Consider the following 24,665-nt stretch of genomic DNA (forward strand, 5'->3'; position numbering starts at 1 on the left):
CACTTCAGCTAATTGAGACTACAGTGGCAGTAAAATAGAATTGCTTCAGGGATCAGAATGAATCAAGCTGATTCTTGTCTTCCTTGGTGTTTGGACTACTGTGTCTGAGGCTGAGGGGAGACGTCATCGGTCTCTGGGACTACCTGAAAGGAGGTTGCAGTGAGGTGAGTGTCAGTCTCTTCTCCCAAGTAAGAAGTGATAGGATGAGAGTAAACAGCCTCAAGTTGCACCAGGGGAGGTTTAGATTAGATATTAGGAAAAATTTCTTCACTGGATACGTTATCAAGCACTGGAGGTATTTAAAAGCCCTGTAGATGTGGTGCTTGGGGACATGGCTTAGTGATGGACTTGACAGTGCTAGGTTTACAGCTGGACTCAATGATCTCAAGGGTCTTTTCCAACCTAAATGATTCTGTGATTCTATGTAAATATGCATATAAACCTGCGTTCAAGACATGTCATTGAAATCAATGGAATCACTAAGCAGTGTGGATTCTGCCTGGAAGAATCTCACTAGTCTATGAGACTACTGCTGTGCATCTTACCCTTTAAAAATTCCTATGATCAGTCCCTTCTCTTGACTCCTTTAAACATTAAGACAGTAAAAAACATTAAGACAGTAAAAATATCTTAAACTAAATCTGAGTGCTGAAGAAAATGTCAAATACTTTAGCATGTCCAAGTGCTTCAGAATATATTTGCATTTCGTTTGCAACATATTTAACTAGTGTAATCATATGTGCACAAAAACGTATGTGGCATTTTTCCATTTCTTAATTATTCTGTACAAATAATCCAGTGACTGTTCTATGATGCTTAATACTCAACATTTGTTTTTAAAGCTATGTTCACAGGTAAACCATCAGACTCAGATGTCTGTGAAGTTCTCCACAGAGCTCCAGAAGCAGTAACTGAACCTCTAATCCTTAGGAAATCAGTGTCAGTCACCTGAATAAAAGCTGACAGTGTGTTTACCTTTGCTTAAAACTGTATTTCCTTTCTGAAGAAGTAACATTGCAATGTACAGTATAATCTATTAACTAGTTCCCTCTACTGCTCTCTTCTTTTCTTTAAAACAAAATCATATTTTCTGGGAATGGTTTCTGTCTGTTTCTGTTGTGACTGTGTCATAACTTGCATTTTCCCATCAGATATTGTTAGGCTTTTCTATCAGTAAATGGAAAGCTTCATAATTGACTCACTCTGTTCCTGATACTGGTCCAGCCATCAACCAAACAGGGATGCTGAAAGTGCAAAGTAAAACTGGCAGAAAACAGAAGGTATCTAAAAATATTTTATGGCCTGGAGAACAATTCAATTTCCAAATACTTCACACAGACATGCTCCAAAACCACAACCTCAGCATTAGCCCCCCAGCTTTGCATTCAAATGGTTTTCTGGTTTAAAACCCTAGTATTAAAAAAAAAAAAAAACTAAACCAAAAAACCAACAAAAAACTCCAACCAACAAAACTGCTGAACCCAACCTCTAAATTTTCTGCAATTGAAATTTTGATGGATACAAAGTTTGATCTGGGATTCCACAGTTCAAGTAGATGAAATTTTTAAGAGTGCTTCATTTTTTTAGTTTACCATTTATTTATAGTTTGGTATAGCAATGACAAAAAATCTCAATAATGTTGAATTAAAATTATGCTACAGAGAAATGAAAATAAATAAAATATAAGCTTTGTGCCTTTCCACAAGCACAAAGAGGTAATAAATTAGAAACATTTCCACACAAATGCAAGTGTTTATGAAATTAGGAATGTTCATTGTTATTTTTGGATACTTCATAGTCATGTTCTGGATTAGAGTGAAACTAAAAAGATGTCTGTTTGAAAAAGTTCATTAAAAACCTGTCTTAAATTTTCCAAAATCTAAGTCAAAAGGCAAGAAAAGCTGGTTCAAATACTTAACAGGAGTTATTAATTAGAAGAACAAGAAAAAAATTAGAGGTTTCATAAATTTTATTCTGTAACATAAGATATGGTTCTCTGGCTATCATTTTTCACTGTCATCAGTTCTACATCTGCAGGTAGAAGGGAGTTTTCTTTGCATTTTTGCATGCATAAAGAGATGCTTTGATATTAAAGGTCAGTACTTTACACATCATAAGCCTTTAGGTGCTCACTGAACTCTAGTGGAAAATGTGCACCTTAAGCAGTCACAGGAAAAGCACATATCATTACATTTTGAACTATAGACACATTATGTATGTCACACTGAAAGAATAATATTAAAAGAGCATTAGGACCATTGCTGAGAGGTAAGATTTATTAGCTTGGGCTAGATGCCATCTGATGTGATCACATGAATTTGAGCTGTTTGTGGAGGCACACCCACAATTCATATTTTGTGTTTCCTTTAAACAGCTAAAACATCTTAACCAAAACCAGTAGGTAACTAAGATTACACAAACTTGTGAGAGTTAGGAAGTCTTAGCTTTATGGTTGCAAATTAAAACTCAGCTTTTCTGAGTCTATACCCCATGATATACATCATCTCATATATCTCTGCCTTGCCCATGGCATTTCTGTTTCAGTGAAAAAATAGGCAACGGTGAACTACAAACTTGGTTACTCTACAATTAAATTACTGTTCTTTTAACATTGTTTAAGACTAGGTGCTCGATTGCTGCTTTAGCATAGTGAAAAATTCTTCAGCAAGCATGTAAGCAAAAACAAATTCAAAAATTTTTATAGTTTCTATTTTGTCAATACTTCAGTACAATATAGGATTTGATATGGCCTTTCCTCATCATCGAGAAATAGTGACATGTTCTGTACATAAAATATATACTACATGACATATATAACACACCATATGAAGGCACACCACTAAAGCCTGAAGACAGAAAAATATTCCCAATCTTTTATATAGAATGCATTTCTGCTTTTAATCAAAATTTCTTCTTGAACACCATCTTCCTAGCATGTTCTTCAAATAACACACACACACATCTATCTAAATACTCATGCTCACCCAAAGATGTTTACCTACGTTTCAAAAAGGCATTATATAAGTGTTTTAAGCTTTACGTTCTTTTTTTAACCAGACTTTCTGTTTTACAAGCTTAGTAGACTGATGTGCTGTGGGATGATTTCAGCTACTTAGCAGATGTTGAATGGATGTTGCTTCAAATCTGACAGAAATACTAGAAGTTTTACTGGTTTGAATCACATCAAGCAGCTGTGATAAAAATGTATATGTATTACTATCCCATACTTTAAAAAAATAATCGCATTGTGCTGAAGCATAGCTCAGAGCTTACAGAAAGCAAAAAGTTTGAAATCAGTTTCAAAAGGAGAAGCATTCCTAGTGTACCTGAATGAAACTGCAAAGAGAGAGCCTGAAATTTATCTCTAACAACATGCTGTTGCTATACACCAGATTAAATATACTAAGCTTATTGTTTGCATAGCATGACAATAAGGCTAATTAAGTACCTCTTATTGCAGCTGAACTTGAAAAGTACAAAAATACTCACTATAAAAGAAGGAACACTGAGTAGAAAATAAGCTCACAGGTACAGCCAAAGAGAGCAAAAGGTCAGCATTTGCCAATTGCTACTGTGAAGTTTCCACAGCTGCTGGGAATTCTCTTTTTTTCTAATCCAGAGGAAATCTGAGGGAACCTCAGATACCATTGTGTGGTAACTGCTGGCAAATGTTTCAGATTTTATCTCAACCATTGGTATACTAACTGCTTGCATTTCAACATCAATTTTTCATTCAGCTACTTCTTTAACTTCTTCCTACAAAGTACAAGCTAATGCATAGATTAATAAATCAACACATCTGAATGTGCCATACCCACATATAAAGAAGTTTAGGAATAGACACTACATATATATTACCATGTCATGAATAATTTTTTTTAGTCTTTAAATCAGGTCACTGAAAAGAAGATACATTCCAGATGCAGTAAATTGGAATACAACCTGAAAGATGATTTAATGAACAGTATTGGAGCCCAATACATTTTAACAGATATTTAATGAATTCCTATTCCAAATAAGTCAACTTCAGGTGAGGTCTCCTGCATGCAGGTACTCTTCAACTTCACAAATTTCCATGTAAGAAAGCAAGGCCAAGCATAGTCACCTACTTTGGCTTCCTATAATAAATAAAATGCAGGACTCCATGAAATTCATGCTTTTTAAAATTAAAGTGCATTTTTTTTAGAACAAGAACCAGTCTTCTAAAAATGGGCAGGAATGAAAAATACACCATGATTTTTCAGTACACAGAGAATGTATATTGGATCAAATTGCCAAAAGCTTTGCAGCTTCAGCAGAAAATTTAGTTAAAGATGGAAAAAAAGAGCCTGATTCACAGAAAAACAACAATACGAAACAAATCTGTGAAGACCAGTATGCAATTATTTTCCACTCCACCCTAGTTACCTTTGTACGGAGGGACAAATATGTTCTGAGTTTCTGACCTTTGGAATGCTTGACTTTTATTTTGGATATGATTATCATGATTGTCACATGTTTTTATGTGCTGCTATCTGATTAATACTCACCCTACAACACTTTTATCTTCCAGAATCTAAGACGACTGTTCATCCAGAACAAGAAGGAACTAATGACTAGAGTATTGCTTGTTGCTATAGTTTATCACTTCAAATTTTTGTTACATAGATAAACAGAAACTAGTTCAGATGTGGCAAAACAAATATTCTGCTGGCAAAAGGAATATTCTGCTTGGCTCTGATATTAACTATAAGCGCATCAAGTACTGCAGTCCTAGCTGTTCTTCAAGTCTCCTCTCAAATTGATTTCATCATCACAGAGGGGTAACAGAGAATAATAAAACAATTTTATGAAGTTCATCTTATAACTAGTTGTGCATCTGATTCCGCATTACCTCTATTAGCATTACAATAAAACAACTTAGAAGTAACCCTGACCTTGTATTACTAAAACCTTGCAAAGCTTGCTGAACTATCACAACAATCCATTGGGATATACAACACAGTATAATACACTTTCAACAGTCAGCTGCACAGAAACAAATACTGCATGATAAATATACTGACTAGGACCATTGCAATATATGCTTAATGAGAAGATTGTTTCTTGCAAAATGGTAGGAACCATCAACACATACAATGTGCACACAATGACTAGTGTGTGATGTCACTAAGGTGACTAGTGTAACTTGCTGCCTTTGATTATAGGATGTCTTGATATGTTATATTAAGATAGTTCCTCCCAAAGACCTATTACTTCTCCTATGTTCTCTGTAGTAAATCTGGTTGGTTCGTGTAATTAACAGATGTGTATTTGGCATTTTTCCTTCCCTGCTTGCTCTACTAGACTGACTCTTATTAGTCTACAAACTGCAGTGGATGTAGACTTTCACTTTAGAGTGAATTTAGAGAAAGACATCCCAAACGCAGAATGAGAAAATAAATTATAGAAAGACACCAGCTGGACAAATACAAATTATGAATGGATTGTTTTGATTTATCACTTAAACGCATAAATTCATACAGGTTTGGTAAAAAGTTTCTGATTTCTGATTTCTTTTGCATAATTTTTTGTTCAGACTTCACAATCATCTTGCCCAATGTGTCCTCCCTAATACCTCACTTAAAATATTTAAGGTTTAAAACCTTAAATTGTATTCATATGACTGTGAATTTCACTGCTTGGTGAGAAAGTTATGAAGTCTGGATGAAGTACAGTTTCCTAAATACACTGAGAGACTTCCAGACCATGGCCCCTCGGCATTAGAAAGCCAAATACATTTTTCCAAATGCACATCATTTGTGAAATGGTAAAGGAAAAAAGTGGCAAGCTGTTTCACTCAAACTCTGCTAAAGAATGCCATTTCTGCATGTTTGTCCCAAGAAAGGGGGCCTATGTTCCAGATTTACATCCACATTATGAGGGTTATCATGTCACCCTGAATATTTCTACATTTCATAACACTTCTAAACATGAAAGCAAGATAAGCATGTGCCTGCTGCTTCTGATACGCAAACTTTTTGGCACTAGCCAGCAATACTTGCTGAAGTTCAGTAAAATTAATCACATTTTCTAATGTTCATGAAAGAATCACTCTTTGAGAAGCTAATACAGACAGCTCATTTTTTTGTGACACAGCATGGCTTGGCACACACTTTAGGTTTAGTAATCTCAAAAACGTTATCATATGAAGTACCTTATCTACTTCAGCATTAACATATTTATTATCAGTGAATAATGATTTCTTCAAAGCTAAGGACTCCTCGAGGAGGCCTCATAATCATGAGAAGGTCTCTGTAAACATCCTTTCTGAACAGTCAGGGTAGGGAATATAGAGAGCTACTAACACAATTTTTTCCCCCAGTCTTACTGGATCCCTCATCACAATTCTCCTACTAGAAAGACCCTGGGTACTTGAATTACTCTTTTTTTCAGTGCTCCTTCACCATTCCTGACCTCTTTCTTCATACTGTTGTCTGTCCTCACTCATCTGCTGATGTCTGTCTCCATCTCTTTTTTTCCACGTGCTTTTCCCTTGAAAATTACTTTCTTGACTCCTAATAATTTTTTTTTTTCTCCTTCTCTCTTCTGCTACAAAGCTGATGAGAAATCCCTGAGGAGGAACTGAAATTAATGGTAACCTCCAATCCAATTTATCTGGAGAGCAGAAAAGATAATATTATGGAATCTAAAAAAATTATATTTAGAAAGCAGAGAGACTGAGTTCAGGCTCTGGTGTGACAAAAGGGAAGGATAAAGAGTCTTCTTAGCGTCGTGACACAATCTCTACCACATCCTTTAAATTCAAGAGAGAAATTTGGGAAGATATCTACTCTCCTTGAAGGAGATTGGCCCTTTGAAGTAACAGAAGTAAAAGAAAAAAATTTCCTCTATCTACAGTACAAGCAAACATCTACATCATGGTAAGAAAATTATTCAACTAGGCACACACTTTATATTTCACAACATATAAACAAATATGTTTTTTTCCAAGTGAATAATAATCAGCAGTTATTCCTAGAAATTATATATTCATATTCATATTTTGTTAGGTTATGATGAGAACAGCACTGATGAGGCTGCTTTCTGCTGACACTTAGTAAGGGTAAGCTAATCATCATACAAAATACAGACTATATGTAAGGCCAATCAAGAATCTGAATTACAGAGATTATAAATGATTCACGGAGTCTAAACATAAACTGATTCTAGGGTTTACTAGCTAGATTGTTACCTTATGTGATTATGTATGTGTGATACTGACTTGGAGCGACCCTAAGAAAAACAGCAAGAAAAATATGACTTTGGGGGTTGAATGCTCACTGCTCACAGGTAAATTGTTATGTGTTTTATTCCTAATATATTCATAGAAACAGGGCTGTGGGTCTGTTTTCTGATAGTAATGAAACAAACAACCGCCTTAGAAAATACCCAACTCTTCTCGGTTTCTCATGGTAACATTATGCAAAATCCTGAAAATTCCTCAAGTCAAAAAGGAGTAAAATGATGCATTTTCATGAATTTTGATATTTTCATGAATAATGGAGAGCCTTTTAATGGTAAGAGAGACAGAATTCAGACTTACTGTGCATTTGTTTGGCTTCTCTCCCGAGTGGACTCTCATGTGAATCAGCAGTTTATATCGGGCATTAAATGGCTTGTACCTTCGTGGGCACCCTGCCCAGAAGCAAGTGAAGTCCTCTCCCTTCCTCTGGTCTATATGGATCTTCTCTATGTGCCGCACAAGTTCCTCTTGCCTGTTACACAGTGCACCGCAGTCAACCCAGCGACAGCCATGCTTGCCATTGAAATGGTCTAGCTCACCATTTTCATCAAGCAGGGAGCCTGGGTCAGAAGGAGGCACAGGCAGCGGGTGAACGTGACTGGGGAGGCTGTGTGGATGCCACTGCTGGTGAGCATGGTATGGTGGGGGTGGCTCTTGTGGAGGAGGTGGCGGCAGCAGGGGTGGTGGAGGAGGCATATTGACCGTACGGCCTGATAAGTCATCCAGCCGTTCATTTTTCAGGACATCCACCACCTGGTTGTCCACAGGTGGCACATTCTGCTGGATCACCACATTACTTGTGGCTGCCATCTGCAAGCTGGCTTGCTCCAGCTGCTGCATCTGCTGGCACTCACCAACCCCGTTCTCAATGTACCCTGGGAAGGTAACATTGCCATTAGCCATGACAAGGCCTTTCTGGGCAGTTGGAATAGAGAAATTTTGGGGTATAAAGCTTCCTCTAACTCCCAAAAAATGTCCATAGACCTCAGGGTGTGGGGACACGTTTGCTGGTGATGTCCTGGAGCTGTTGATGTAGGCCACCAGAGAGCTTGGGGATGTATGGATGATTGTATTGAATTCAATCCCAATGCTGTCAGACAGAGGAGATAGAGAGAGTGCTCTCTTTTTGGAGTGGGCTGGTTGAGACCGAGCTGAGGAATGGCTGGGACTAGAGTAAGGGGAATGCTTATTTTCTGCGCCATATAAGTAGGACGGTAACGAGTCAGAGATGCAGTTACTGGACACAGATGTTCCAGGCAAAAAATTTAGTAAATCCCCCAGCTCACTGCCATTTTGTAAACCTTGGTCAGGAGGAGCGGAAGGAAGTGTCCTGTACCCATGCAACCACTCTTGCTTAACACTTGAAGTGGACTGACTTTCTGACAAGCTTAATGTCATAGAGGCCTGAGACTCACGTGACAGGAGCGACCTGAAATAAAGGCATGATAAAGTAAGTTAAACAATACAGCAGTGGTTCTTCTATCTTTACACACACATAAAATTAAAGAAAGGCTACATGTGAGAAACATTGTCCCTAATTTTAGGTACTCAACTTTAGCAGTCTCAGTTAATGTACCAGCAGGCATACAAAGGCAATACATATGTAACAAGGTCGCTTAGGAAACCAACTTTAAAACTTCAAGATTTTGAAGAAAAGTTGCAGTAAAGGTTCTTGATACATCACTGCAGAAATCAATGTAAATTTTTTCATCAACTGTGGTGTAAATATGGGTTCTGAAGCCCCATTATGCACCTGCCTTGTATGAAACTCATATTGACTTGACTAATTTTACTGGCAAAGAATGGGAAGAAAACTGATTAATAAGGAATAAATATTTAACCTGAATGACTTTGCCAATTGTAATGCAAACAAATAGTATTCTCTACAGAAATAGCTCATGTTTATAAATACAGATAATATCTAACTTTACAAAACAAACAAAATAAATGAATAATGTAGAAGAACTGGTTGAAGGGGTTTATTTAGTTTTGATTTGATGATGTATCTGCCTCCTAGTCAGCAATCAAAATTTTTCACGAAACTTTAATCTTGCTGTTATCATTAGTTTTTCACAGAATTATTATGAAACTTGTTTGTGTTGCAAATGTCCTACTGGTAGCTTAAAAAAAGAACTCAAGCTCTTAACAATATTGTTTTCTACAGAAAGGTGTAAAAAGGAAATACAAGAACATCAGGGTCCCTGATTCATGGCTGCAAATGTTGGGTAGGGACCAAGTGAATTTGTGTCTTTATGTTTCCAGTTCACACCTTGGCAGACTTGGATTTCCTGCCAGCCAGTGGTGTTATCAGTATATTAATTTCTATTTTTAAGGGGTTCTAATAGTAGGAAAAAACATGTATGTAGATAAACCTAGATAAACCTGGAGATCTCACAGACACAGAAGCCACTGCATCTTATGTTTTGGGGGTTAATTTCTGGGTTTATTATTTTCACAGCACACTTTTGAAGAAGCATAGAATTCCAGTGGTGGATTAAGTACATAGGAAATTTGGTTTCTCTTCTAAATCTAAAATGTATTTTTAAGGTGGACAAATCAATCACTGCTTCTCAGCTTCTCACATAAAAAACCAAGATGCACAATGGTTCTTCCTATCATACAAAGACTTCAGGAGGTCAAATTAACTTACAAAAAGACAGCTAGTAAGTGCTAATAGGAACCTTAATTATCAGGCATTGAAAAATATTTCTTATACCTCTCAGTAAACAGTATATGAAATATTTGCACGCAATAATCCAAAGGGACTGTCACACAGGAAAGAAATAGCGTATTCTTATTTAGAAAGGTAAGTTCCTATAGTCAGTTATTTATAATTATTTTACTGCATGCTCTTGTACTGCTACAAACTTCAGATTTCTAAAAGAGAAAGTATGCACCATAAAATTAATCTCATCTCTTTCTTGATACAGACACAGTTACATGTGGCACTTCTACCTATATTACTTGCTTCTTTCTTTTTAATAGGGGAACAAGTTTTGATGTCTAATCAGGGTAAGCAATATTGCAGTTGCTTCTGAGTTCTGCAAGATTTTCTTATAGACACTGCTTCAGGAAACACATATCCATAGAACAGGTCTGTTAAGGCTCATAGTTGCATTGTATGTCTGCACCACAGCCCTACTGCAGTGACTGCAGCTTCAGTGGAGATACATGAAAATACTTAATTTAAGAATTGGTGGTAGGCTAAAAGTGGGGATCTGAATTCCATTTAAAACAACATCAGTCAATCCAAGAGAGCAAGAACAGATCCTAAACAATGGCTGTGGAGATATTCCCAGTGAATATGGCAATATTTACCAAATTCCATGATTTTACTTGGTAAATCAACTTTTCACCTCTGATATCTGTGGATTATCTTTCAATTACATCAGCAAGGTTGAAAGAATATATGAAAACACCAGGTAAAGTCATTCAGGCAAAAGAAATGTATACAGCTTTCCACATTCAGTTCTAGCTACAGATGTTAAAGCCGAAAAGTTGGTGTCTTTGTTATCTTATTCTGCCCACCACACAAGCACTCCCTGAGTGATGGGTTTTTTCATACTACTTAATATTACAGCATTTTCCAGCACTTCAGAGTTAACCAACATGAAAAAAGAAAAGTCAGTTTGCAGTGGCTTTAGTTTAAGAGCTGGATCATGCTGCAAGAACACAGTCTGGTCATTGCCAGAGAGCTGGAGGCAGGGAATTCGTGCTCAGCGCACTGTGGCTGCCCCCTCAGCCCCTTTTTGTCTAGAGAGGAAGCTTGGCAGAGGCTGAGAGAGCAAGCAGTTTGCAGGTGCTGTGTCTACATGCTGACGTAGCTCACAAACAGCGAAAATGTAGCTTTAAATATCAGCCAGCCTTGCTGTAGTGACCTATAGGATAGATGGGTAGTGTTTCTTTGCTCAAGATACATGTTTTGTAACAGATGTTTGATTTGCTGTATCAGAATAAGAAATATCCTGTTCAGACTGAATGTCAATATAGGGTACTGTTATGGGGGTTATGTTATTCCATTGGGCTTTAAATAGTACTTTCAAAACAGAGCATGGATTAAAACACAATTAACATGCTGACTACACTTTACATTGAGAGAAATGAGAAAAATGGGATTGCTATATCAGGTCAATCTTGTGTAAGACTTAGATCTAAAGGGATCATTATTTGTGAAAAAAAGTGTATTTAGGCTGTCGAGTCTATTACGGCTTTGTTAAGGCACAGTTCATTATAGAGCAGTTAAATCAAGTTAGTATGCTGTGACCCCGAATACTGATCCACAGTCTTCAACAGAGCAAGAAAAGTTAAGTAAGGTTTGATTTTTCCATCCTAGGCTATATATATTTAAATCTGGAAAACATAAATAGGGGATTTTTCTGCCAGTTGAATTATTTAAATTTTTATTTTCTAAGTAGGGAAAAAAATCATGCATCAATACAACAGGTCTGTTTTTGTAACGTCAAGAGTTTTAATCAGATGCATAGTAGGGCCAGTATCATTCAAAAAGCTACTAATGCCTAACACAAAGGGACATACCCATCAAAGAAGCTGAAGAAAAAATGCATTTTCAAAGTCTCATAATAGGACAAAAATGAAAAGTTGGGCCACTTACTTACAGTAAGTAAGAGCCAGATAATCTGAAGAAGTTTGGTTCTCACTTAAGCCTCTAAATTGAAAAGTAACAAAGATTCCAGTTCCCAAAACAAAGAAAATGTCTTTAAAACCCAGCTCACACTGTGACTAAGTAGTTTTCTGAGGGAAAATAAATATAACTAATATGAAAATGAAGGGCCAGCTATACCACCACGCCAGATTCTCAGATGGTATTAATTGGCACATCTGCTTACTGTAATCTAAACCATCTTGAGTCTTGACCAGATCTTTTATGAACATTTACAAGAGATTTCTGCAATTACTTTCTATTCTCCCTGTCTGTACGGAGGCCACAGCATCAAGTATAACCCAGAATCTTAAACGTAAACACAGAAGAGTGAAAACTATGTTTTCTTCTTTTTTTGCATGATCTTCTGTTTTACCAGCCAAGAACCCTTTGCTCTTTTCTAGGTCCTCTTCTGACTTGCATCAAAGTAAATGGCAGTATTACATCTGGTTTCAAGCAGCATAACTGAATACTCTGAAAAAGTTTTTTGGAAATTCTCAAAAGAGATGGGAAAGGTTTTATTCCTCATGGGAGATATACCAAAATCTGGTATTATCTGTAGCAAAACTCCAATTTTGCCAACTTTTTTCTTTTTTCAATCAGGAAAAATCAAGACAAGTCATTCTGGTTTGGGTCAATTCAGCAAATAATCTGGTTTGGATTGACCTGCCAGAGCACAGCTCATGATGCCCAAGAGATACAACCCAGAGAAGGCAATCAACCCATGAAGGATTGTGGAGTCAATTTAGGCAACCAGTTTAGGCAAATGCAGTTAAAAAAACCAAACAAAGCAACCAAACAACAACAAAAAAACCCCAACCGTTTCAACAATCTGTGAATTAAAATCTGACTTTAAACTTGTTTTGCCTGATAAAATAGTGAATTTGAGGGCAAAATTGCTGAAATAGACATTCTTTGTATGACAAACTGATTTTATAACATCTTCATTGATAAATCATTAAAAGAGACTCTACAGACACTACGGCCTCGATTCTGCCAGAGTTTCAACTTCAGTTCACCCTTAGTAAATGTTTCTTTAAAATACGAACAAAAATGTATAACTTTGTACTGACATAGTACACCCAACCACACACTCAGATAAAAATAACAGTGTAGATGTGTATTTGGGGTGTGCCATACAGGCACACCTACAGCTTTTTAAATAAGTAATAATTACTTAATTATATTTTTATAACATCAGTTTTGTTCTGTCTCAAAGGCATGCCTCTGGATTTGTCATCTGTCGTCTTCTTAGCACTGAATGATTTTCCCTGACATGTTTAAATAGGAAGCATAATTAATTTTGTAAATTGTCCCCAGGGAGTCAGCCTTCACAACTAAAGTAACAGAAATGTCACAAACTATCTTATGGTAAAGTAAAGCAAAGTTTTCTTCCAGTTACATAACACCAATTTTAATTATTTCAAGAATGTTCCTCGGCTTGTAGTAAAGTGATACAGTAAAATGTAAACTGTTTTGAGAATAAAGTCTCTTGTAGCCTTTTGTAAATAAGAACAGTTACATTTCAACCCAGCAGGCAACTGTTGCACAAGTCACATCTACAAAAGTGGGAATGTAGCTCCTGAAATAACACACCAGAATGTTTTTTCACTGTATGTTTAACTAATATCCAGGGACATGCTTAATGTACTTGTATGGAGGTTGTCAAATAACTATTTTCCCTTCATTCATATTTGTTGACAATACTCATAGCCATAATCTCAAAAGTTATTTAAGCATTTAAAAAATAATTAACAAATATTTATCCATGGTTTAGTAATATAAAAAGGCAACATTTACAAGGAGAGGCCATAGTTTTTATTAAACTACCCAACCAGACCTAGGAAAATGGACAAGTTTTCAGGGACACAAGTCTAACACAGATAAAGTTAACTGCTGGCTCACTGCAGACTGGGAAAAATTGATCTGATTAATTTAATTATGTAAACTATTAAATAATTTGAAAGCAAAGGTATTTGATGAGGAGAGAGGAACATTAACAGGGCATTTAACATTATTTTGTCTGACATTAGTGTTACTTGATAACACTTTTAGGACTGTGGTAAACGTAAAACAGGTCACTGCCCCTGAAGATGTTACACGTGAACTACTTCTGCTTTCATCCTCCATAACATTTCCTGTCCTTCCTATAAAATTATAGTTAAGTGACTATATAAATATTTATCTAAGAAAAAAGCCCTATCAAACATAGAAAATGTGTGGCCAAATTTCACCCATGATTTGAATGATCCAAACAGTATGATTATAGCTGATGTAAATTAAATTGCATTGAACTAAATTTTCTGTAGCATCACAGAGCATCATTTTGGCCACTTTAATCACCAGAAAGGTTGCATTTAAATTACAGGAGAATTAAAATACCCTTTTTTTAAAGTACTGAATATCAAAAAGTAACTCAGGACCTTGTATCTGATGGAGAGGCACTCAGGCTGGAAGCATCCACAGACCTCTGTAAGCTAGGGCTGGTCTTGTTGCATGCTGTTGAAACCTGATTAGCAGGAGGCGAAACAGGTCCCAGCTGTTGAACTGTCATGGGACCGCTGGTGACTATCACATTGTTGCAGCCACCTTTTCCAATGGACTTGCACTGGGGTCCATAACCAAAACCTCCTAAAAATAAACAAGGCAGGTTAGTATTCATACCCTGTGAACCCATGGTGAGGCCACAGAAATCACATCACTTTGCAAAGTAGGAAAAGTGACTGGAACTGAGTATCTTCAGATGAGGCCAAAACAGGAGACCAATACAAGGATTTTGCAAACTACTTCAAACACAAAGAGCAATATTCTAAAGGAGAATTAATAAAATATGCATGTTTAAAACATGTGCTGAAGTACATAAACTGAATCTTTATGTAGCATCATGGATAAACATCAGAAAAAAAAACACTGCAAGAGTCCAGGTAAAAGACCAGCCCTCAGCTGAGGGACAGTCAAGCCATAAGTGCACCTTTCTCTAAAGAAGGAGGGAAAAGAGAACCAACGAGGCTGCAGGAACACCACTGTGACTTGAATCCTACCAAACACCACAGCTCCAAGCCATTGCAAGCCCTTCCATCATTCCTACCACGAGCCACCCAAAAAGCAAGGGGACTGCAGGCGCGCATGCAAATTGCAACCCCTGCAATAGGTCTGTTGTGGCGAAGCATACAGGCTGCAGAGCTTCCGTGGCAGGAGAGTTACAGCTGGAATTCCTCAGAGGTCTGGGGAGAGGAATCTGAGCTGGATCAAGCAAAGAAGCATTCTGGACTTTCTTTAAAAAGACACAATCTGCTCTTAATCACTGCTGCCATGACTCAAACTGATGGGTATTATTACACAGTAGCAGGAGATGATTACAGAGGTAGCTGGCAAGTAGGACATATCTGCAAAATGCTCTGTGTACTTTGTGTTCTGATTTAGATCACAGATGGTAGTTTACAAGATCCTCTGCATTAAAACACATCAAGATGAAAAAGTTATAATGTAGGTCATAATACGGAAGTTGTGGGTTATTTAGCAAATTCTCATCAACAGTTGGAAATTAACATTTAGATGATTCACATTTCTAGATGCCTCCCTCTGCTCAGACTATACCCCAAAGCAGGATAGAAACCTCAGGACAAATTGTGAAAAGTACTTCAATTTAAATAATTTTCTAAATTATATCTACTTTTCACTTGGTTGTACAACTCACATATTAGTTTTTCTCAAGGATGTTCACATTGGTTTTGAACTTCACAAAGAAGTACATTAAGGCATTTATGGCCATCACAGAACCATCTAGGTTAGACAAGACCTTGAAGATCATCCAGTCCAACCATCAGCCCAACATTAACAGTTCCCAACTACACCATATTCCTCAGCACTATGTCAACCCAACTCTTAAACACCTCCAGGGATGGGGACTCCACCACTGCCCTGGGCAGACCATTCCAACGCCTAACAACCCCTTCTGGAAAGAAATGCTTCCTAATATCCAGTCTAAACCTTCCCTGGCGCAACTTGAGGCCATTCCCTCTTGTCCTGTCGCTTGTTACTTGTTAAAGAAACTCATCCCCAGTTCTCTGCAACCTCCTTTCAGGGAGTTGTAGAGGGTGATGAGGTCTCCCCTCAGCCTCCTCTTCTCCAGACTAAACAACCCCAGTTGCCTCAGCCGCTCCTCGTACGACATGTGCTCCAGACCCTGCACCAGCTTTGTTGCCCTTCTCTGGACACGCTCGAGTAATTCAATGTCCTTTTTGTAGTGAGGGGCCCAAAACTGAACACAGGAATCGAGGTGCAGCCTCACCAGTGCCGAGTACAGGGGTAAGATCACTTCCCTGTCCCTGCTGGCCACGCTATTGCTGATACAAGCCAGGATGCCATTGGCCTTCCTGGCCACCTGGGCACACTGCTGGCTCCTGTTCAGCCGGCTGTCAATCAACACCCCCATGTCCCCCTCTGACTGGCAGCTCTCCAGACACTCCTCCCCAAGCCTGTGGCGCTGCTGGGGGTTGTTGTGGCCCAAGTGCAGCACCCGGCATTTGGCCTTACTGAAGCTCATACAGTTGGCCTTAGCCCATCGCTCCAGCCTGTCCAGATCTCTCTGCAGAGCCTCCCTACCCTCGAGCAGATCAACACTCCCACCCAACTTGGCGTCACCTGCAAATTTACTGAGGGTGCACTCGATCCCCTCGTCCAGATCATCAATAAAGATGTTAAACAGGAGTGGCCCCAAAACCGAGCCCTGGGGACACCACTCATGTCCGGCCACCAACTGCATTTAACTCTGTTCACCACAACTCTTTGGGCCCGGCCATCCAGACAGTTTTTTACCCAGCAAAGTGTGTGCCCATCCAAGCCATGAGCAGCCCATTTCACCAGGAGAATGCTGTGGGAAACGGTGTCAAAGGCCTTACTCAAGTCAAGGTAAACAACATCCACAGCCTCTCCCTCACCCAATAAGCAGGTTACCCTGTCGCAGAAGGAGACCAGGTTTGTCAAGCAGGACCTGCCTTTCATAAACCCATGCTGACTGGGCCTGATCATCTGGTTGTCCCGCATGTGTTGTGTGATGGCACTCAGGATGAGCTGCTCCATCAGCTTCCCGGGCACCGATGTGAAGCTGACAGGCCTGTAATTTCCTGGATCATCCTTCCGACCCTTCTTATAGACGGGTGTCACATTGGCCAATTTCCAATCTGTCAGGACCTCCCCGGTCAGCCAGGACTACTGATAAATGATGGAAAGCGGCTTGCCCAGCACCCCAGCCAGCTCCTTCAGCACCCTCGGGTGTATCCCATCCGGTCCCATAGACTGGTGTGTGTCTATATGATGCAGTAGGTCACTGACTATCTCCTCCTGGATTGTGGGGGGATCGTTCTCCCAGTCTCTGTCTTCTGGCTGAGGAGGCTGGATTCCCTCAGTACAACTAGTCTTGTTATTAAAGACTGAGGCAAAGAAGGCATTAAGCACCTCAGCGTTTTCCTCATCACTCGCTGCCGTGTTTCCTCCTGCGTCTATCAGGGGACGGAGGCTCTCCCTGGTCTTTCTTTTGCTGTTGACATACTTATGGAAACACTTCTTGTTGTCCTTGATTGCTGAAGCCAGATTAATTTCCAGCTGGGCTTTAGACCTCCTGATTTCCGCCCATCACAGTCATAGGAAGAAAAGCCAAATCCTTCAATCTCCTCCACATCAAATAGGATTAGTTTAAAAATTTTCACTTCATCCTAGAAATTTCAAATTATAGCTTTTCTTTTCTTTAAAAACAAAAAAAAAGGAGAACAAATACATATGTTTATCCCTGTTTCAGAGGTCTGTGCCTTCTTTTCAAATTATTCATCCTCCCTTTGTCTAATTAATAATATCTCACATATATGTGAGGAGCAGATACATGATTCCCAGTCCACTGGGATTCTAAGTGCTTTGTAAATTCATGCACAGATGTTAGAAGTTGATGGCATGATCCACCACCAAAATGTACTCCTTGGGAAGAGTAGCCCTTTAAGAAAAACAGCTTACTCATTGCTACTACTTCAAAACATAAGTGAAGAATATAACATCTGGCTGAAAACTCAAGGGTAAGGAAAGAAGAAAACATTTAATAATCCATCCTGAAATTTAGCTAGAAGGACTGGAAATTTCCAAGGACAAACATGTCAGGAGAATTCCTTGTACTGCACTCAACTCTATTGTGGGTACCAGAAAAAAAGCTTTTAAGCTTTGTAGGATTACTGTCTGCTCTCACTAAAGATGTCCAATTAAATCAAAAGAATAAGAGAAGGCATTTTATTTTCTTTCCTGTGAAGCAGTTCGTATTTTGAACTCACTAAAGCTGAATCAGTGTGCTACTCAGCGGTTGTTTTTATAATGTTACAGAGTGCTAAAATGGAACCAGCCAGCAAAAATTAGGCAAAAAAGCATAAGTTGCCCCTGGTAATAGTATGAATGCCACTCCTCTTAGCAAAAGGCTCAGTGGGGTGAAGTTAAAAATTTACATGACACATTCATATCATGTAAAAAACAGAATACTACACAATATGTCTATATGTGTGTGTATATTACATATGTTCAGTCAGCTATTTTTTAGAAAAGTGTCTTTAGTATGTAGAACCAAAGGCTTTCTGCACCAAAGGATATAAAAGACAGGGAAGCATGTTATAATAACAAAAGAAATCCAACTGGTTTTGACACTGAAACACAGTCGTAATGCTTGCAGAGTCTATATATATTGACTACTTAATTAGATGTAAATCTATTATTTAGCATTGAGAAAAGGAGCTCTACCACAAAAATGTCCCAAATATATACTGACTCTTCCCTGGATGACAACCATACTGCCCTTCAGTAATAAGCCACTTTCAACAAATTTCAATGGTAACAATAACATCTACTTTATCATATGCAGGAAATCAAGGGCTGTGCACATGTAAGATTTTCATTTAGGGACAGGCCATATGTCAGTTCAAATAACAATCTGCAACTACAGTGAAATTGCTATTTATACATAATTAAACCTGAGCTGCTTGGAACTTGCATGTCAGAAAAAAAAATAAATTACAAAAGCAAAACCAGAAAAGGGACTAATGTCAAACCAGTATTGTTAAATACAGAATGTTGCATCCTCAATACATCCTGGTTTCCCTTTCAGTTATAGGATCTGCTCTTATTATCTGTGCATAAACAGCACCTCAGTGATGCTGAGAACAGTTAAGAGAATTTGTTGTGTAAGGATAAGGATGAAGGCCAAAGATGGTTTGGTCACTGGTCACTGAAAGGAAAATATGAGAAAAGGAGTACTTTGGAAAGATTGTATTACTGGGATGACAGACAAAAGTAATGCAAGGCTCTGGTCCTGATAAACATTTGCCTGGGCATTTCTCTCATGCAGAAGTGGAAGGAAATGGTTTTGGTTTATCATTGACAGACATTTGCTGTTATGGGGAAAGATGACAATTCTTCTACTTAAAAGGCCGAGGCAGGAAGAGAGATTATCAGAGATTACCATCATCAGCTGCCACCATTGAAAGAGACTGCAAAGTAAAAGACCAGTGCTATGAAAAGCAGTCATAACATTTTATCCACTGTTTCATACAGGTGTAAATGTGTCGAAAGACCACCATTAACACCTTGTCTGTGCCCTGCAGGTCACTGAGCAGTATTAATTTGATCTGTAGAGCCCAGTCAGAGCACAAAATAGGAAGCTTATGCTGACTTTGAGCCTGCTGCAGGAGTACAGACCACATCTGATCTAGAGTAAAGTTAAATGGGTGGACCATGGACATCTAACCTGGCATGAGCCTGCTGCTAAAAGGCAAGCTGTCAGAAAATATGTTCAAAAGCACTGAATAAATGTGAACAGGCAGAATGACTATGCCCCATATCAGCATTTGGTATCATATGCCTACAGGGCAAGAGGAGCCCTCAGTCCAGGTTTGCTCTATCATTGACCCAAAGCCTGAAAATTTCAGGACAGTGAAAGGACAACCAGGAATTCCTTAATGTCTTGAATTTACATCAGCTGAGATAAATGGGAACCTCTTTGGAGGACATCAGTGGGTTTTGAATGAGGCTGTAGAGTCTAAGAAAAATACATGGACCTAATATTTTAAATGAGCAAGAGAAGCAATTTCTTTTCTCATATACTAAGATATAAATCAGGACATAGTCCAATAAAGGCAACAATAGTTGGGGAGACACAGTCGTCCTGAGATAGCTCACAAGAAGAGCTAAGGTTGATTAGCTTGTCATTTATTCTAAATAAACATATTACACATAAATCAAAACTGTTCCTTATTGGTAACTAACAGTAATAGTTAACAAGCATAAACAGTAAAAATATTTAATGGAAATATTTTAATCCATTCACTTCCTCATTCGTTAACCTGCCTATTTTCCCTGTTTATTTTTTACAGTTAGTTAATAGCTAAGCTTCACTCATCCTTGACATGCAAAAATATTTCACTGCAATCTTCTGAAGGACATTCAAAGAATTTGGAAGAATTCAACTAGTTTAATTTAGGTACATGGAATTTCAGATGAGATTTTCTTAATTTATATCACTTGTACTTTTTGGAGACAGAGTTCAATATGAAATTATTTCCATTTAAACACATTTTCTTTTATCAAATATTGATTGAAAACCAAACAATTTCTTTGTCTACTTCTCCAAGTAAAAAAGTAGTAACTTGTTAATTCTGCCAAGTAATCCAGGTTATAAAATTAAACTGCTTCATCAAACCTTTGAATTTGTAAACTATGCTTCCCATGTATAAATGACAATACAACGAAAACATTTAACAGCAAAACCAGTTTTAATTATTTGGTGTTCTGAAATGCACAACATACCAAATACATAACACCAGATCAAATTCAATCATCTTTTAGATAAATAAATTCTGCAATAACTGAATTAATCAGTATGAAGTAAAGCTATTAAAATTATCTGAAAATCTGTCCTGCTGTTACTGGTAGAGTAACAGCTAGAAACAAAAGAATTGCAACAAAAGAGCAAAAGGTAACTTCCTTAGGGGATTTTCTGTCTGTTGACATACAGTAATTAAGAGCTTTGGAAACGGTTCGTTTTGTTTCCCTTGCAATTGGCTTCCAGTCTTGTTGGTGTGGATTCTGTATTCACCAAAACAGAAGAAAAGGGCACAACCAAAAAAGTATATTGTAAGACAATAAATATTAAAGAGGACAGGGACCAAAGCAGTAAGTTAGACTGTGTCAATATATTCTTCACGTAGATTAGACATAAGCCACCGAGGCCTTTTCAAACAAATGTGGTCTTTTTCCACAATATGGTGAATCTTCTGGATGTTGCAGTCCCTAGCTACCATGTGCATCCTTGCTTAGTGACACACAGGGTCTGCAGGGTTGTTGACACCCTAGTTGAAAGGGCTTCGCAGTAGTTGCTGACTGAACAAACTCAAAGGTTTGCTTAGAAAACTTGTTTCCAGATGGGAAATATCCCAATCCCTCTTGCCTTGGGGCTGCCAAACCTTTCAGGCTTCCTCTCTACCTCCACCAATTTCAGTTGTATTATTAATAACTACTAGAGAGCTAGCACTTGTCCCTTTGTCCCTAAACAAAATGGCCACTTTTCTATTGTTTCTACAGCCAGCTAAGAGGCACTATGGCACCAGCCACAGGGCAGTGGATATCAGGCTGCTTGAAACCCTCTTTAAGTGTGTTAAACTGGAGCTTCAGAGAGGGGAAAAAAAAAAAAAAAAAAGGCAGATTTGGGGATAGATTGCCACTTGCCTCTATTAGCACAGGATCAGACAAAATCTTTGTCTATTTGAGAATCTGGGCTTCTTCACAATGGCATCATCCTCTGAGCCAAAGTCTTTTTTGGGGATCCTTGAGGCTTTTAGGTGAACTACACAAAAATTCAGTCAAAATTACATTAGCATTTTTTTATGGCATGCAATCTGGAATTTTTCAGGGTACAAGTAAATTACTAAACTATGGCTCAAAAAGTTGCCAAATTGTTATTTTTATTGTAAGTCTTATGAAATATAGTAGTTTCTCAACTACACCTCAACATATAGACACTACATGGAAGTGAAACAGTGATTCTTGACCTTTATTTTCTTAAAAATAAAATTTTAAAAAATCAAGGTTTTATAGTCAGAGAAAATTCTGAAATTGAGATCCTAAAACCTCACTGGTTTTACTCTCATGGTTATGATCTTAGCTCATAATTTTCTTAACACTTACAGTTAGCAATGCCTTGTTAGTAAGAAATTTCCTACAAAGCCTCTGGTAGTGTCCATTCTGAACAGCAAGTTAGACAGACCATTAATCTGACTAATATTGGCAATTCCCATGTTCTTAACTGTTTGCAGAGACTTATCTTTACAATCAAGAAGAATAATCTGGAGGAAAACACTAAACATATGACCACATTGTATTATGAGAAAATATTATGCATGTACTTTAAAAGCTCTCCATGCTTTGAATCTTGGAAGGGCAGTTTCTTCACTATCAGAGTGCACTTGGTAAATTGGCTTGCCCTAATTTCCAATGCTATTTGCCATTCATTGTGTGAAGTAATCAAGCATGTACTTTCAGCAACTCTACTGTGAGACAAAAGAGACTGACAAAGCACAATGAAAAACAATGTCTCCCTTCAAGTGGAACCAAGGTAAAAAATTATCCAGAACTGACCGGTGAAAACAATACCTCACAGGTGATTAACTCAGCTGGTTTAAAGCAGACAGCAATGAGATCACCTACTTCTATGGAACACTTCAACCACTAAATTTAAACAAATGAAAACAGTGGTCTCATAATGACTAAACTAAGAATATATTATGAAACAGTCAGGTTCAGGAAACTTCCAGGAGAAAATGCACACTGTGAAACAAAGATTTTCAATTAGCTCTGCAGACATTTATAATAACTCATATTAATTCCAAATCAGTTTTATTTATATCAGGAAGGTCTCCCACTTATTAAAATGCTATTCTGAAAGCTACTTTATTTTCTTATTTTGCATAAAAAGTAAGAAGTTATCAGTTAACTACTGCACAGACCAGTAAATATTTAACTAAACTAAAATATAAATGTTTTAGCTGCAATGGGTAACTCCTTTTATGTCATCAGTGACATAAGATGACTTCTGCTTTTGTCCTTGTTAGGATAATATACAGTATGTGCTCTTCTATTGCAGAAACTCACAGCTTTACATCTTTGACTTATGCTACCACTTCTCTATAGCATTAGTTACTCATACCAGCGTCTCCTAAGTTTCTACCTACAAAACTTAGCCTGACCATTTAGTTTGTATTTCTGAAAAAATAATACATTGTGCAAGCCTTGTATTCTTCTCAAATAACTTGTATGAATCAAGAGATACTCCACTAGTAATGTAATATATTACTCTACTGGTATATTAATCTAATGGTGAAAAATATCAGGTGGGAAAAAAAAAGTTTACTGTTTTAAATTTCAGTATTGGCCAGCTCCTTAAAATACCATCACAACACAGACAGAGAGAAAATTATTATTATAATCAAAACAGAAATATTCAGATATTTGAAAGAGCAGAAGGGAATCGTATTAGAATTAGAGATAATACCTTACATTTCCAGTGCCATTGAGAATACTGTTTGAATCTGACCCAAACAAACACAAAACATACATCTGTATATGTGTGAGAGTACAGACTGTTATTTCAACTCACTTGCAAGTGGCATTACTTGAGGGGCCAACAAAAAAAAAACAACAACCCAAACCGTTAAAACTTCCTCATACATTATGAATGGTAGGACTCAAATGAAGTCCATAGGGAAACACTTTGCCCATTAAACAGTGTTGCACTCGACTGCTAAATAAGCAGATTGATTCCAGCAGTGTTGTTGGACTGTTTATTTGCTAATGCCACCTGATTGCAATGCAGAACAGCTAACTATGGAGGGGCAATAAGAACACACTTTAGAAAAATAATTCTCTGGACTCTGCAACACTTCATCTCCCACAACAACTTCTAGCACTGTTCAACCTTCACTGCACATTTGTGCTTTTCTTCTTGTTAAAACATACTTAGAATTTTTTCCAGTAATTCTTGAAGTTTTTTTCCTCAATTTTAATTAAAAAATGCTCAGATCAGATAATTTCTGTTATCACAATATCCTTAGTGTTTTAAAAAATACCACACAGCAGCTTTGCTATCTGTACTCATGGGCACACGCAGATCCATTACTAAAAATACTTTATTGTTCCATGTACTGAAACAAGGCAGCACCACAATGTACTCCCTGTTCACACATTAATTTCTCATTTCTCAACTGTGTTCATTGGCCTACTACTTAACATGGAGGCAGTCTTCCTTGTGCACACTTTTTACTCTGTCAGCCTGGTTGTATGGGCAGTGAGTAATGCTGGGAAGAAAGAAGCAGACCCCTTCCTTCCTCCAGGCCCCAGGTAAAGGGATCTTTTGTCTCCTTTACCCACTTAGACACAGGGATGCTAGCTCCATCCAGCAGAGCACCAAGAGTAAGGGGACAGACTCTCAGCAGGTTTAGGCTGCCTTAACTCCAATGATCTATGACAACTTCCCCCAACTAAATACTGCTGCCAGCTGTGCAGGAGTCCTGAGCAGAGGACAGAAGAGCAAGGAGGTTGCTTTCTACCTCCAGCATGGGCCAGGTCTCAGTCTTTGCACCATAACACACCAGTGCCAGACTGCATTGCATGTCATGATCCAGCAGGAGACACCTGTTCAGCAAAAAAGCACGCAATAAAGGC

The 24,665-nt window shown here is 37.9% G+C and overlaps 1 protein-coding gene across 1 annotated transcript in view; it reads right to left on the reverse strand.

The window, feature by feature from the left end:
- Positions 1-24,665, reverse strand: part of GLIS3 (GLIS family zinc finger 3) — a 180,119-nt gene that overhangs the window by 121,882 nt on the left and 33,572 nt on the right. The window contains exons 4-5 of the mRNA XM_074855790.1: positions 14,348-14,555; positions 7,565-8,693 (exon numbers count right to left, since the gene is read on the reverse strand). Coding sequence (XP_074711891.1) covers positions 7,565-8,693; positions 14,348-14,555 — 1,337 coding nt within the window. The remainder of the gene's footprint in view (positions 1-7,564; positions 8,694-14,347; positions 14,556-24,665) is intronic.

The sequence above is a fragment of the Strix uralensis genome, chromosome Z, assembly GCF_047716275.1.
Source record: "Strix uralensis isolate ZFMK-TIS-50842 chromosome Z, bStrUra1, whole genome shotgun sequence".
Lineage (NCBI taxonomy): Eukaryota > Metazoa > Chordata > Aves > Strigiformes > Strigidae > Strix > Strix uralensis.